The following is a 16397-nucleotide window of genomic DNA, read 5'->3' as shown; positions in this document are numbered from 1 at the left end:
CTCCAGTCCATGAGCTCTTGCATACTCTCATCTCCTGGCATCTTAGACACGGCCCGGCATTGCTCTGGCTAGGGCATCCTAGGCCCCTTCAGAGTTTATCTTTGGTCTAGCAACCCTTCAGTATTGGAAATGTTGGCTTTTCCATTAACATACTGCTTATTTCTCACAATCCCTTGCAGCTAAATCCCCTATGTTCAACTGTGTAAACGTTCCTGGTATGTTTTAACATCCAGTGGAAGGAGGTAGGTGTAAGCAAGCCTTATGATGCCTCACTGGTATTAGGAGCATTTCCTTAGTAGTTACTTGTTGACTTTGAAAGCACAGTGTCAGACAAAGCAAGCCCTACATGCATTTCCCTGCCTTTGTTCTCTTTACCATTCAGGAACATTTCAGTAGCAGATAACATGTCCCATAGTGTACAGCATTCCCTTATTCAGGGCAAAGTCTGCTTTCTGAATGAGAAATTCCTTCCTTTCCTTCCTGCATATCTGAATATTCTTTCCATTCTTTCTTGGTCCCATAAGTGAACTGGTTCTCACTACTGCTCAAAACAGGTCTATTGCGCATATTGCCCATCCTTATCCTATGCAGAATTTCTTTTAAGATGCTTTTTTTTTTTTTTTTGTCTTTATGTTCTGTATTTTTAAAATGTCTCTTTCTTACTAATTTCCATCCTCTCCTTCAGTTGCTTTTCAGAAAACCTCAGGAAACTGATTCTGAAAATTCTGCCACATGTTACTGTTTTGATTATGTTTCTTAATATCAGAACACATCTTATTATAGAATTGCAGAGTTACAGAATAATTTAAGTTGAATGAGACTGTGGAGATCATCTGGCCCAGTCCCTTGCTCTTAAAAGAAGATAGGGTTCAGGGCTGAGAATCAAAGTTGCAGCAGGTTGCACTGGATTAAAAGTACTGGCAAACAAGTTCCAAAAGCTTATGTCTTTGCGGAAGATTAGTGCTTGAGGGTGACAGTGTGATGTGTTGGAATGCATGAAAAGCCATGAAAAGCACGAAAAGCCATGGAAAGGCAGTTAATATTAATTAGCAGTCAATAAATAAAAACTGAATAAGTGTCATTCAGGCTTAAAAAGAGATTTTTTTTGGTATGTGACATATAAAGACATCTTCTAGTTACAGATTTTTTTATTATTATTATTATAATAACTGTTGGCGTTCATGGAAAATAAAGTACTCTTTCCAAATTACTATGGACTTCAAGGTGCATAGATCTGTTCATTTTTGAACAGATGACATCAAGCTAGGTGGTGCAGTTGATACAATAGAAGGAAGGGATGCCATCCAAAGGGACCTGGAAAAGCTTGAGAATTGGGCCCATGTGAACCTAATGAGGCTCAACAAATCCAACTGCAAGGCGCTGCTCCTTGGCCAGGGCAACCCCAGGCTGGTAGAAGAACTCACTGAGAGCAGCCCTGCAGAGAAGGACCTGGGAGTCTTGTTGACAAAAAGCTTGCCATGAGCCAGCAATGTGCACTTGCAGCCCAGGCGGCCAACTTCATCCTGGGCTGCATAAAGAGAGCCCAGGCACTGGTGAAGCACTGGAACAGGTCGCCCAGAGATGTGGATGCCTCATCCCTGGAAGTTTTCAAGACCAGGTTAGATGAGGCCCTGAGCCACATGTTCTAGTGGGTGGCATCCCTGCCTGTGGTAGGGGGGGATGGAACTAGATGATCTTTAAAGTCTCTTCCAAACTGAGCTGTTCTATGATTCTATGATTTTTACTCTGTCTTTTGTATCAAGATAAATCAGGTAAACCTGAAGATAAACAGCAACTAAAAAGCTTGAAAAAAATGGGTTTTGCTTTATTTTTAGCCTCAATTTTTAGCCTCAAACAGTAATACTTATTAATGACTACTAAAACCCAATTGAGATGAGCATTTAACAATTGATAACACTGCTGTATAATACCTCAGATCATTTTCCTTTTATATGCAATAATAAATATATTGTGAATATTAAATGTGAATAATTGATTTTATTTAGAACTCTTTATTTAGCCAGAAATGTGGCTAACTGGTGAGACAGAGAAGCATTTCTAACATAACACAATTTACTTTAGCAGTTAGATCTCAGGGTTTATAGTCCTGAAGCTGATTTTTATGATTTTTGTTTGTTTGTTTGTTGGTTGGTTTTTCAAATTAATGAGAAATGATAGTGATTTTTCCTCAATAATTTCTTCAGCATTTAAATTGCTGAATTAGTTAGCTCAAAAGAAAAGAGTCTTAGGACTGAATCAATTAAGGAAGAACTTTTTAATTTTTGCAGAACAACCTAAAATGTATAGTTTCTTTAGTGGACAACAGTCTAAAGTATGACCATGAAGATTCTTCAGTTAGGTTTATTCTCCCTCAGAATTCATAAGCACTGGGCACCATCTTTCAGAAGGCACAGAATATTGCCAAATACTCTGTAATAAAACAGAATCCAAAAATTAAAGAGCTTAAAAAATCTAACTTGTCATGAAAATAATGGAATTGTTCATATTCTTTGTGTAACTAAACAGAAAATTTTCAGGAAGAAGTATTCTTTCTGGGGTAATCCTGAAAAATGGGATATGCTGTTAATCCCATGCAATATTATCCATGATTACAAAAATAGCAAGTTTCCAGTTTGGGTATAATTTGTGATGTGAAATCAACTTTTGTGCTAATAATGCACTTACAAGAATAATTACAACGTTCAGATCTCTGATCAGATCCACAGATGCACAACTCCATGTTCTAGTGATGTTTATCATTAAACAAATGTTTAATGAAGTTTATCATTAAACAAAATGCTCATTTCACAAGACACATTGAAACAATTCAGAGAAGATAATCAGTCATCAAGTCACTGTTTCATCTTTTTTCTGTATTCCAAATGGTGGAATTTGTTGTTTCTAAACAAATCTGTGACATTTAAACTTTTTTTTTTTTTTTTTTTTTTTTTTTTTTTTTTTAATGTGTGTGTGTGTTTCAGATGCAAAAGTCCTGGAGACTAGCAATTTAGAATATTTTAATGTTTTTGCCTGTGAATGGCCAAATCTCTCACTTACTCAGTGCTAGAAGGCACAATCAGGACAATTCACCCCAGTTTGTCTAGAAAGAAATAAGTATCACACAAGAGATTTTTATTACCTTTAATAACACAGTGACAAACAGTTTAAGATCAGGAAGGAAAAATACTCAAACACTTTAAAATACATTGATTATGTAATAGAGTTAATTGTAACTCAAATTTATTTTAATAAATAACTTCATGGACACAATAAAACATTCATTATTTTTGCTAACAGGAATGCATTCTTATGGTTCAATGTAGTTCTAACATGCTTTCAGAAATGTTCCTACTTTAGGGTAAGATGTTAACAAAGTAACTTACCTTTTTTGCTCCTTGAAGTTAAGGATTAAGCTTTTTTTTTTTTTTTTTTTTTTTAAATTACGTGATAGAAATGCTTATGGCTTATAGATAAAAACATTTTTAAATGCTCTGTTTAAGTTTTATATAGAAGCCTTTGTAAAGTTAAAAATCATAAGAATTATGAAATACTGCTTATTAATCGACTCTGTTCCTGTCTCATACTGTATCTAAAAGAGAAATCACTAAAATCTAGGTCTTAGCATTTGGAAAGAAAATCGATTTTCTTTACCTTGATCACAGCAAATTATTTACAGGCTTAGCATGAGAGCATTTTACTGTACTGCTATTGATCCTAGGACAATCATCATAGCATTTACAGTTAGAAGATATAACTTGTATATATAAAGTACTGTATTTTCCAAGTCATCTGTATAGATACTATTGTAGGATGCTACAGAGTATCTCTGAGCTATAAAATAATAAACGAACTGCTTGTTTTTAGGAAAACTCCAACCAAAAAGAATTGTTTGAGAATAAATATTAGCATTTGTTCTGTCAGCAAACTCCAACAGGGAAAAAAATAATAAAAAATAATAATAAAAAAAAAAACTTTGACACAGTCCTTCCACATCTGAAATTGTTTTAGAGGTCATTGACACTTGGACAAGTAGAGAACAGCTCTCAGCTCTCCTTTCTCCCATATGTGGAAAAGTTTGCTTGGAAACCAAAGCAGAAATCTCTTAAACCTTCACACAAGGTGCTAGGTCTCAAATCTGTCCTTCTTGCAGGAATAAAGTCAGAATCCCTATTTCTGCAAGAGGTTCCCAGACAATCTATGTGAGGCATCAGGGATAAGCGAGGTGCAGAGCTCAGGTCAGGGTGGTTGTACCAGGAGCTGGGAGAGTCTTTGCAGCATGGAAGGAACCTGGGTGAGATACAGTTTGCACAGTGTGGCCCTCAGGGCTTGGGAGGGTTTCTCTCGCATGAAGGCAGGTTGCCATCTTATGCGGAGGAAAACCCAAGAACATTTTGGAAATCATTTGGAAATATTTATCTTAACCACAGATGTGTTGCCTAAGGAAGTGCATGTGTCCTGCTAAGATCTTCAAAAGGATTTAAAGTATGTGTGTGTTTAGGGCTGTTGTCCAGATGGGATAGCAGGCAATGGCGCTGTGGTAAGTAACTAGGCAATAATGAGGCAAATGGATGGCAGAACTGCAGGTGAGTTTTCCTACTGGACTGCAAACATCTGTGCTGAGGGGACATGCTTGGCTCCCAGGTCTGACCACATAGCCAGACTCAGTGCAGTTGGCAGTGTCTCATTGTGTAACTCCATGAAGGCATGGATATGCTGTCCTCTCCAGAACTCTCCCAATGACTTATGTGGGAAGAACAACCACAAATCTGAAGATCACTGAATTACATTAACTATAAGCTCACAGAGGGAAAATCAGTTATACCTTCCCTGTGTTTGCTTGTCCTTTTTCTTCCAGAATATGGAGTGGAACATTTTCAGCATCATGGAAACACCTGAGCTAGCTTTCGTCTGCAAGGGTAAAGAGGGTGGTGGCACACATAACACAATCAGCACTTTTAGCTTTCTCCTTTTTACACATAAATGCAAAGATTGTCCATGAGTGGGGGTTATTGCTCATTGTCGCTGTTGTACTGTTACCAATTTGTTAACTCCTTGCCCCTTCCCAGTTACCCATGTTGCTCCTGCTCTGAAGTCTGTCTGGGGCCTAAGGAGAGGGTTAGTGGCACTAGGCAGGCCAAACCCAAGACAGTTTTTTGACCCTTTGAAAGGGTCAAGGCATAGCTTCCTTGAACCTGTTGGCTTCTGAAATGCAACATATTCCACAGCTGTTTCACTTAGGTAATTCAGAGGGTCATTTTAGACATTTTGCTGTTTTCTTGCAGGTATGCTGCAGTACTTGTATGTCAGTGCTGTTGGTTGATCATAGAATATTAAAATATCCTGAGTTGAAAGGCACCTACAAGGATCATCAAGTCCAGCTCTGCATAGGACCACCCAAAAGTCAGACCATAAGTCTGAGAGCATTGTCCAAATGCTTCTTGAACCCTGGTAGACTCAGTGCCATGACCACTACCCTGGGGAGCCTGTCCCAGTGCCCGACCACCCTCTCGGTGAAGAATCTTTTCCTAACATCCAGAAGTTTTTGTATTTAATTTTCTTTTTTAACATAGGCTTTTTCATTGGCTTTCATAGGCTTATAGGATTGATGATCTAACCTAATAACAGAAGAGTTGGTAAAATCATATAAAAGAACAGCATGACTTCATATATCCTTGTATTGTCTCTCCTACTTTGAGGGAAAGCTTTCAGATCCAGAGTGGTTTTGTTTGTTTAATTGTTTGTTTTATTTTGCTTTGTTTTAATGTAAAGCTATGCCAAAAAAGAGAGGTCAAAATAAATAAATAAATAATAAATAAATAAATAAATAAATCTGCTACTGTTAGTAGAGCAATACTGTTTCATGAGAGCTTTATCTCAGATTTCCTTGATGTTATTTGGCTTAAAGAGTGCTGAGCTTATTTCAGACCAATGGCTTGACTCATGTGAGAAAGGAGGCGTGGTTAACATCAAACTCTGTAAAGGTTTGATGTTAAGCTTTATTTATTAATCTAAGATGAGAGTAAACAGAAGAGTTATAAGTAACTAATGCACAATTCTACTATTTACAAGAGTCAAAAAATCTGTTATTTTGAATTATAAATTTGTTATTTTGTTATGATCATTACATATCATATCTAGCTTACTCGTAAATAAGAAGCTAGACCTCATTCTAGTGACTGAGCAGTCCTAATGGTGAAGACATTATTAATTGAACTCATGGTGTATACTTGTAAATTTTCTCCTCTACAGCCCTTACATACCAGAGATGGAATTGATACATCAAATTTTGTTCATCTTGGGGACAATGTCAGCAGAATGACTGTTGATTCTGGTGCCTGAGTTATTTAATGTGTCTGTTAATGATAAATGAAACAGAATATAGTGTTCAGCACTTTCTTCTGCTGCTTAATTGGCACAAACTTTTTTTCTCCAGGAAGAATTAGCAGATGTGCCTGTCACTATGCAGGAAGATATAACTGTTGTAAATATGGCATTTTATAATCATTCTTAGATTATAATTATAAGCTAGTTCTCCCTGTGTTGTATCTGGCTGCATCATATATTAAAGTGATGTGCATATTATGAAGGTATTTAACCCCTTACAATAATGTGAATAGTAAACCACAAGTCCTTGTTCTGTTTTTGTGGCAAAATATTCCATGAAGTTGTTACTCAGATGTATTATAAACTACAAGTAAATGGGTTTGTTATAAAAATAAAGCTATTACAATTATTGTTTAAAGTTGTAAAGCTGCTGTTAGATGTTACATTAAGTAGAAACAAGAAACTGCTGTTGGCTAAGAACTGTGAATAGAGAAAGGATGTAAAGTACTTTCAGTGTAATATCTGCAAGAAGCTTGTCTGCTGCCAATTAATATGTAATTAGTTCTTACTAAGAAACAAACTCTATGATTAGGAGAAAATGAGTGGACCTGTCAAGTCATAGATTCCCCTTTTCAGAAGAAATCTGTTTTTTATAACCTGATAAAACTCAAAGTTATATATATTACCAGTATTGAAAATCTGATCTAAAACTTTTTCTTCTGACAGGTAGAAATTCCTTTGTAATTTCCTACCCAGGTAATGGTAGGAAATGGTAATGGCTAGTTTGCTCTAGTTAATCTCTCTTATTTTCTGAATGTATTTAGAGACAGTGTGATCCTTATCCTTCATTTTCTGAAGTTAAAAAAGCCAAATAACATTAACTCCTTCTCATAGAACAGTTTGCAGTCCTGGCAAATCTCGTTGGCATTGATTTAATCCCACACTTCTGATAAAGATGCAGGTTCAGATTTGTCTGTAATTGTCTGCTGTGTCTTTCAGAAATACACTGACCAATGAAACACAGAATCTCATTTTTCTTTTCTGTAGAGGAAACACTGATGTCTCGTTCCACCTTCCATTCACCTTGTGTGCTGACATATATTTACATTCTCTTTACTATATTTACATTTTCTTTACTTGTCAGTTATTTCCAGTTTAAAAAGTCAACTTTCCTAATATGTTTAGTCACCTACCTCCTATAGCCATGGATGTATGGTTTTGCGCTGGAATATCTGAAACTACTGCTTCAAGTTCCCTGGCTCTTCTTGTTGGATATCTCTTCCTCTTGTCTGATCATGATGCCTTCTCCTTTGTGTCATAAGCTGTGCTCCACATTTGTGCCAGTGCACTAGTTACCCAGAAGGTTCTGTTAGTTTAGAGAAAGGTCCTCTAAACTAACAGTCCCCCATTTCAACACTAGTTGTTGCTGCTCTGTTATCCAGTACATACGTATTTTGTACTTTCAGTCTTAATCCGTATCTTGTTTAGGCTGACGGTTTTTCTCATAACACTATGCCAAGAGACTTGCAGAAATCTGTTTCATGTCTGGAAATTTATGATCACTCATTGGAAAGCTTAAAGTTGCATTATATTCTATTACACATTATTGAGAAAATCCTACTCTGCCTGTAGCTGTACCTCAGCCTGCATCTGAATTTTCTTTTGTTTGTTTTCACTTTCTTCTTGGTTCAGATACTTATCTTGCTGCTATTCATCCAGACAGTATCATCCCAGACTCAGGTTTTTTATACATTTTTTATATGGATGAAGTGTCTCTTGAAATAATCGGAAAATATTGAATAATTCTTTATATTTTGGAGACCTAAACTCTAAAAAGCAGGGTGAAAAAAAAAAAAAAAAAAAAAAAAAAACAACACAATAACAGTTCTTGATTATATTTATGATTTTTTTAAAAGCTAAGTTTAGATAATGTGGTGGACAGTTTAGTAGTATTATGGATTTAAGAATACCTGGAGGGGATTAAGTATCATGTCCTCACAGTTATGGAGAGACTGTTTTAAGTAATGCTCAAAGAAAAAAAAAAGCTGTTGATTTAAAAATGACCATTTGCATTCTATCTTTTAATGAATTATAGTTTTGCAATAATAAAAGTGTGTTAGTTTGGGCTTTTGTGTGTGTGTAGAAAGAACTTTCCTTTTTTATTACATCAGTGAATCACTAAGACACTAAGATTGCAAAGAGTTCAGGGCTTACAACACAAATTACATTCTGCTTACGTATTATCTATTGTATTTCTCTCCCACAATAATAAAGTATTGCCTTTATTCTAATTTGGTTCTTATCTTTTTTTTTTTTTTTTTTTTTTTTTTTTTTCCTTTTGTTCCTGCTTGCAGTTCAGAGTTCCTTTGAGCATGATTAGATTATTGGTGTTTCTTGCCAACTTCTAATTTCAGCTGGCATGAAAAGAGGCAAGTAGAAACCCTTGCCAACTCTTGTGTTAGTTGTGCTGTAAGAATTGTTCTGAAGGCAGCAAACTCTTCAGGAAAGTTACAAAGTCATGCAGTATGAAAAATTAAAATGTTGTGCATCCCTTTATTGAATTGAAAATAATTTCTCCCATTCACTACTTTCAGTAAGATTAAATTGATTCTGTCATGTCAGGGGAAATGTTCCTTTGACCAAGAATGCTTTCTCTGCAGAAACCCATAGAAGTAGGGAGAGATATAAGAGAATAAAGGCATATTGTGCCTTTATTGTACATGTGCCTTTATTAATGTACAGCCTCAACCTCAGCACCACCAATCTGTAGCGTAGAGAAATTTGACCTTTGTGTTTAACATGTCAAGGATAGAACACTTCCATTAAATTGTCCACTCAGCTTTAGAATGCATGTAAAAGTTTTTCATCCACAACTTGTTGTACCAGTAAATTCTGTGATTGAGCTATGTCAGTATTTACATTTCTGTTTTTGAATCTTGAGAGCATCACTGTATGTGTCAGAGCTCTCATTGTGAGAAGAGACAGTGATTATTCCTATCCACTTCCCTTATGGTGCTTGTCTTGGGGATGGCCCTCTCTGGATTACCCTCTTCCACCCTAGTCATCTAATGGTACACATGCATGATCCTGATGACCTTGGTTAGTGCCTTTCTTTTCCTATGTTATAGATTTCAGATGGGACATAAAGGTATTGACAAGGTACCTGTATGTTGTTCAAGATTCAGGTGCACTATGGACTTACACAATGGTACAGTGATGTTTCTGATTCACTCTGGACTTGTCCAAGTGATTCCATGTGTCCCGTTTGCTTGTTCTTTCATTACAACTGAACAGTGAGGTGACATTTGCATGGAATTGTCTATTGTAAAACTTCCCAGAGTGCTAACAACTGGCTCGCAGTCTGTTATCATTCATGTAATTAGGATTGCCTTCTTCACATTTTTTCTACAAATAATTTAATCTATTTTATTACCTAGCCATTCAAAATCATGAGAACTTTTGCAGGCAGATTTATTTTTACAATGCTGAATGATTTTAGTTTAGATTATTATATCTTACTGCCTCCCAGGTCACCTCCTTTTCCAGGTCACTTATGACTGCACTGACCAGTTCATGCCATTGCACAAATCTGTTCTCCAAGAAAGCTAACCATCTTCCCTTCTGCTTCCTGGGCAGAACCAGACTAAACAGACCTATTGTTCAGAAATTTCAGAGAAAAGCATCACATTTATCTGAATTTGAATTATAAGAAGACATTTTCTCCTACAGAAAATAATAATAAATAAATAAATATTTTACATGGCACCAAAAAAAAAAAAGTTGAGAAAAACAACATTTAGATGATGCCAATGCAAATTTCAAATCTGAACTTCTATAAAACACTTGTTCTAGAAAAAAAAAAAAGAGAGAGAGAGAAAGAGAGAGGAGAGAGAGAGAGAGAGAGAGAGGGAGAGAGAGAATGACAAAATAGAATATTTCCATCAAAAATGAAGTTTGTTTCCACTAGATTAATTGAAATCACTCATTGTTCTGACTATTGTACCAGCAGTTTGCAATGGGAAATAAATAAATAAATAAATAAATAATGGAGTATTCTGTTAGTATATTGTTTTAAGAAATTAACTTCTCTTTTATTTGTTCTCTGTATTAGAGTAGTGTTTGGGAATTAAGATGTGCAATGGTGAACAGCAAATAAGAAAACTTCTTATCTTCAGGAAGCATTTATAGTTTCAGTGTCGTATATGTTCTGGACTGTTTTCTCATTATTGAGATGTATTAAAATTTTTCAGTAACAGCAGTGAAAATGGATTAGTACAGTTTTCTATATGTGTGATAATATTGTATTACGGAGCTGATGCAAACTTTTTTCATTGCTGCTGTTAATCTGTTGTTGATTATCAAAGGCTAAGTCATTAGTATAATGGAGTACATCTTCTCACTATGATTTCAGTGGAGCATATCTAATAAACTAAGGCATCTGAAATTGGAATGTAATAAAAATGTACTATTTATGTTAATAGAATATTCCTGTTGAATGAGTGCTGCTAATGAATCTGCTGTGAAGCCGAGCTTGTAATTAGTCAAGGGTTATGGAAGAATTTGCACAATAAGACAGTGTTTAGATTTACAGTGACAGCTTGTCATCTGTTAAAAATCTTTGGGGTGAAATATATATATAAATATTTCAGTATATATATATTTAAAGTACATATATAATTCTTTAAATGAAACTTGCTGTTCAGATAAGCAGATAAGTTATATTTGTAAAGGTGGTTATGGTTGTTTCAGTTTTACTCAAACAACATTTTTATGGATGAAGAAGAGAAACACAAGTGATTCTTTACTTAGGAGGATTTAGGAAAGAGGATTGTCAGGTATTGTGGAGAAGGATGTTGATGCCGTCCAGTAACTAAACAGCCTTCCCTTACTTTCTTTCATTTAAAAAGTTATACATCTTCTTTCTCTTTTATAAAGGGATTGTAATGTAAAATTCTAAATGTGAAAATTATAGATTCAACTTCTTTTCTGGAAAATAAGATAACCTTTTCAGTAGTTTTACAATTAATAAAAAGCTAGTATTTTGGCATCCTAAGAAAACAGAAGATCTAGCTGTTGGGATTTGTGACTGAAAGGGAAATATAAAAGCACAGTCAACTTGCAGAAGATTCAGTAGACAGCTTTAAATAAATGGTGCGGGGAAGGGAGTGAAGTTTACAACTGGAGAGATTCAGTTCTTCATCCTGTAATCTGCCTGTCCTGCCAATGTTAATCTCTCATCCATGAAGAAGCCATATTTTGATTTCACCAGCACTGCTGATGAACCCTGCTCAGAGAGGTTTTGGAATCTCCCTGCTAGGAAGCTGTCTGAACATGACCCTTGGCAACCTGCTGTAGGTGACCATGCTTAACCAGAGGGGTTGTCCTTCCAACCACAACCATTCTGGGATTATGGGATTATGGGATTCAGTACTGATAATGTTGGTGCCTGTTTCCTTTGATAGTGAGGAAATCACCCAAACCATGTAGCTGGTTCATCTCAAGAAGCAAAATACCTCTTTCTCAAGATAGGACAAATGTAGTCTGACATGTTTAGACAGGAGGTGTTCTGTGAATTAGGAGTATTTGAGTCTTCTTGTAAATATATACATCTTTTTCACTGGTGCTCTCACTCTGGAATATCTGCTACATGTATGTTAAAGGTAAAGTTAAGATCACTGAAGATAGTCTGCAGAATTAGGAAGCTTTTTTTTCTCCATGTCGTGATCATAGCCTCAAAAATGCTGACCTGACTAGCAATGTTTCTTCAAGCAGAGTCATTTAGCGCCTAGGTGGGGAGGGGGATCCTAGAAACTTTGTATTGAAACCCTGTGTTTCTCATGTGTATTTCTTGTACATGGTAATGGACTTTTGAACAATTGTCATGGATCTTAGCCTGTTAAGAATTATTTTACATTTGTTACCCTATGCTTATTATTACTTCTAGTAACAAGACTTCTGTTCTAGAAAAAAATGCAGTAAAATGGCATACACATTTTTAGTCTATGTTGTGTCATCAGATGCCACCTTTCTTGATTTCCTTAGAGTATAAAAAACAAACTTCAATACAAATCTCAAATCTGATTATAGCTCAAGCTTACTACTCCTCCTTGAACAATTTCTACCTAATTATCACATTTTTCTTATGTATTAATTACAGACCAGTATGTTTTCAGATAAAAGGAACAGCTTCTTCTTCTTTACCTACTATTCACTGATTTATTTTTTTTTCCCTGTGGAGTTTGTAAGTATGAACTTCACAAAGGCTTGTGGGTCTATATTTATGAACTTAATGTGTTACTCCTCCATACTGCTCTCCTTTTAAGAATGAATATTCATAACATTAAATGTATAATGAGCTATGTGCACTTTTAGGGAAGAGGCTGAGTCAGAAAAAGTTTTATGACTTGTTCATACTTCAGATGTTAGCACAGAAGGGTATAAAGGCCATGTATTCTAAATCCTAGACTTGTGCTTCAGCCATAAAATGTCTTCTAAAAAGTTAAAACATTACAATTAGTAATTTGACAAAAGTATAATGACTTTTCTTGTCACCTGAATACATTAGAAATTACTCAGGATGAATTATACTAGCATGATCTATGATTTAATCGACAGATTATTGCTAGATATATCGCTGCCAGCACACTTATTCCAATGATTAAATTTCAGTCCCTTAATTCTTTGTCCCCTTGTTGGTTCCTAGCAGGAACAAACAAGTAAATAAATAAATAAATAATGAAATGAAATGAAGTCCATTTGCTTAATGAATGTTAAGTATCACTATCCATTTGTGTATGGCTGTAGGAAGTGCAGGCAGCTATGTACTGCATAGATGTAAATTCAAGATTTTCCTAAGAAAAAATCTTCAATGATGCTAACCTTTCAGTACAGAAAGGCACATCTTTGCTAATCAGATGTCCCTGAAGACCTAGTGTTTCATGATGAACAGTATGATTCAGCCTGCACACAGGAACTCATAGACCTTTGCAGTACCTATAGACCTTTGCAGTTTGATTAAATAAAGATAATCCCAAAATATCTGCCCTTCTGTTTAGTTAGAGGACAATATTTACTTACTGCAGACTGTGCTGAAACTGAGACTAAAATCAATCAAAACCAATAGTTCCTGTTAAATACATTAAAGTTTGTGCCTGAAAACACCTATGATCTAGCAAAATTCCTAATGATAAACAGTATCAATGTCGTTCTTTTTGTAGGTAGAAACACTTCCACTTAATGTCTTTTTTTTTTTCCCTGTCTTTTATTCTAGATGCAACAATTGTTTCATGAAAACTATGAACATAATCGGAAGGGTTACATTCAAGATCTTCACAACAGCAAGATTCACACAGCCATAACCCTTCATCCAAACAAAAGACCAGCCTACCAATACAGGCTTCACAATTATATACTGAGCCGCAAAATTTCTGAACTGCGCTATCGGACCATCCAGCTCCATAGGGAACGTGCCCTCATGAGCAAGCTCAGTAACAGTGAAATAAATAAAGAAGATCAGCAACTGGGAGTGTTACCATCTTTCAATCATTTCCAGCCACACGAAAGGGATGAAGTCATTGAGTGGGAATTCCTAACAGGAAAATTTCTTTACTCAATGGTGGAGAACCAGCCACCCCGGCAGAGCCTGAGCAGTGTCCTGCGGGCTGCACTGGATGATGCTGTAATGCAAGTCATGGAAATGATAAATGAGAACTCAAGATCTAGAGGAAGGCTGATTGATTTCAAGGAAATACAGTATGGCTACCGTAGGGTGGACCCTATGCATGGAGTGGAGTACATCCTGGATTTACTACTTTTGTACAAAAGGCACAAAGGAAGGAAAGTTACAGTTCCAGTGAGACGTCATGCTTACCTTCAGCAATTGTTTAGCAAACCTTTCTTCAGAGAAGCAGAAGAACTGGATGTAAGAAGCCTGCTGGAGGATACCAACACTGACACACAATCTTTTTCTTTTCTTTCAAATTCTTTAAAATTTTTTTCCTCATCGTTCCAAGGCACCAAAGACATTGAGGGACACAGTGACAAGAAAATACATATTCTTGTCCCTCTTATGGGAAGATTTGACATTTTCTCAAGATTTATGGATAACTTTGAGAAGACTTGCTTGATTCCCAGGCAGAATGTAAAGTTGGCAATAATTCTCTTCAGTTCTGAGTCAGGCCAAGACTCCAGCAAACACATAGAACTGTTGAAAGACTATAACATTAAGTATCCTACAGCAGATATGACTCTGATTCCTATGGCAGGAAAGTTTTCCAGAGGTTTAGGTCTTGAAATGGCCTCATCTCAATTTGACAATGGCACCTTGCTTCTGTTCTGTGACGTTGATCTGATATTCACACCAGACTTCCTCCAGCGATGCAGAGAGAACACTATTCAGGGAGAACAGGTTTACTACCCTATCATCTTCAGCCAATATGATCCAAAAGTAGTATATGGAGGCAATCCTCCAGCTGACAGTAGTTTTGTTTTCACAAAAAGAACTGGATTTTGGAGGGAGTATGGATTTGGAATAACCTGTATTTACAAAAGTGATCTACTTACTGCTGGTGGATTTGATACCTCAATTCAAGGCTGGGGACTTGAGGATGTAGACCTCTATACTAAAGTGATAACATCTGGCTTGAAGGCTTTTAGAAGTCAAGAAGTCGGAGTTGTTCATATTTTTCACCCAGTTCAGTGTGACCCCAATTTAGATCCGAAACAATATAAAATGTGCTTAGGGTCCAAAGCAAGTACATTTGCTTCTACCATGCAGCTTGCGGAACTCTGGCTAGAGAAAAATTTGGGTGTCAGGTACAATCGAACTCTCTCCTGACATATCAACTCATTTGGCCTTTTAAGGGGAGTTTACCTCATTATTATTATTATTATTATTGTTATTATTATTGTTATTATTTTATTTTGCTGTTGTATTTTTAAACTCCCTCTTTGTTGTCTTCCAAAGACTGTTGACCTCAAACAAGATGAGTCTGCTGTTCACTGATGTTTCTTATACCTACTGAACTGGTTAAGTGAATTCTGTCAGTTTTCCTTTATTTGAAAGTCAGTCAAGTCATGGCAATCATATGATCCCGTGGAGCACATCCATCATGAGAGACTGCATCAGAGGAGTGTTCTCTTTTGACTTTAGGATGCAGTATCATTTTTGTTGCATTTCTCAGACTTGATGTGATACAAATATTTACTGGTGAAGGTACCACAAAAGTGCTTTATGCTTCTTCTGGGGATGGAACTCTGTTAGATAAACTTGAGTTTTATAATTTATATCAGGACTTATATGTATAAACACTACTTTTCTTCATCTTTAAAATTTTTAAAGTAAATGAATAACTATGATTGTAACTTTATTTTTAAAAAAAAAGAAAAAAAAAGAAAAACTGAGGAGTTACTTGCGAATGCAACTGGTACTGGCTACCAAGGTCCTTAAATGTCTTATTAGAATAACAAACTCCTCATTATTATTCATTCTAAGTGTAAATGAACTTTATTTTCACAAGAAACAGAATCTAGTCAAATCCTCATGTACACTTTAGGACATTTGTGAACCAATGTCCTACATTTGCAGGCAAGAAACTATGACACAAAATAGTAATTTATGATAAAGTGCAGGCATACAGTATTATTTTTTCAAGCATATAGTATAAGTTGCCGTTTCTCTTTTTAGAATGAGTCTCTAATATATAATTTTCTTTTACATTCCCTTCTTGAGGCTGCACTTGATACAGAGTGTTAGAAGTAAAAGCTGTATCTTTTTTATTTTTATTTTTTTTTAATGTTTTTCGTGAATATTGGTACTCGGAAGCAATTTGGTGTTAAAATTAAAGTAATTGTAGAATAATTATTTAAGTTTCAGAATTTACTATTGCTGGTCAAAATTCCTTGCCAATATATTTATATTAGTGGAGGTTGTAAGACTATGTTAAGATCTATCTCTCTGGACAGCCTGACGTTGTCATATTACCAATTGACAGAGTAAAGTATTTAAAATGATACCAACATAAGGAATAATGAAAACAACTTTTTGTATTTTAGATAAATGTTTATATGGGGAT

At 35.6% G+C, this 16397-nt stretch overlaps 1 protein-coding gene across 1 annotated transcript in view; it reads left to right on the top strand.

Annotated features, from left to right (window-relative positions):
• The window catches only part of CHSY3 (chondroitin sulfate synthase 3), a 187606-nt gene extending 171420 nt beyond the window's left edge, over window positions 1-16186 (top strand). Inside the window, exon 3 of the mRNA XM_027446158.3 lies at window positions 13595-16186. Within this exon, the coding sequence (XP_027301959.2) occupies window positions 13595-15160 (1566 nt within the window). The 3' untranslated portion in view covers window positions 15161-16186. The remainder of the gene's footprint in view (window positions 1-13594) is intronic.
• The last annotated feature ends 211 nt before the right edge of the window (window positions 16187-16397 follow it).

The sequence above is a fragment of the Anas platyrhynchos genome, chromosome Z (assembly GCF_047663525.1).
Source record: "Anas platyrhynchos isolate ZD024472 breed Pekin duck chromosome Z, IASCAAS_PekinDuck_T2T, whole genome shotgun sequence".
Classification (NCBI taxonomy): domain Eukaryota; kingdom Metazoa; phylum Chordata; class Aves; order Anseriformes; family Anatidae; genus Anas; species Anas platyrhynchos.
This window is presented reverse-complemented; position numbering and strand designations above follow the sequence as displayed.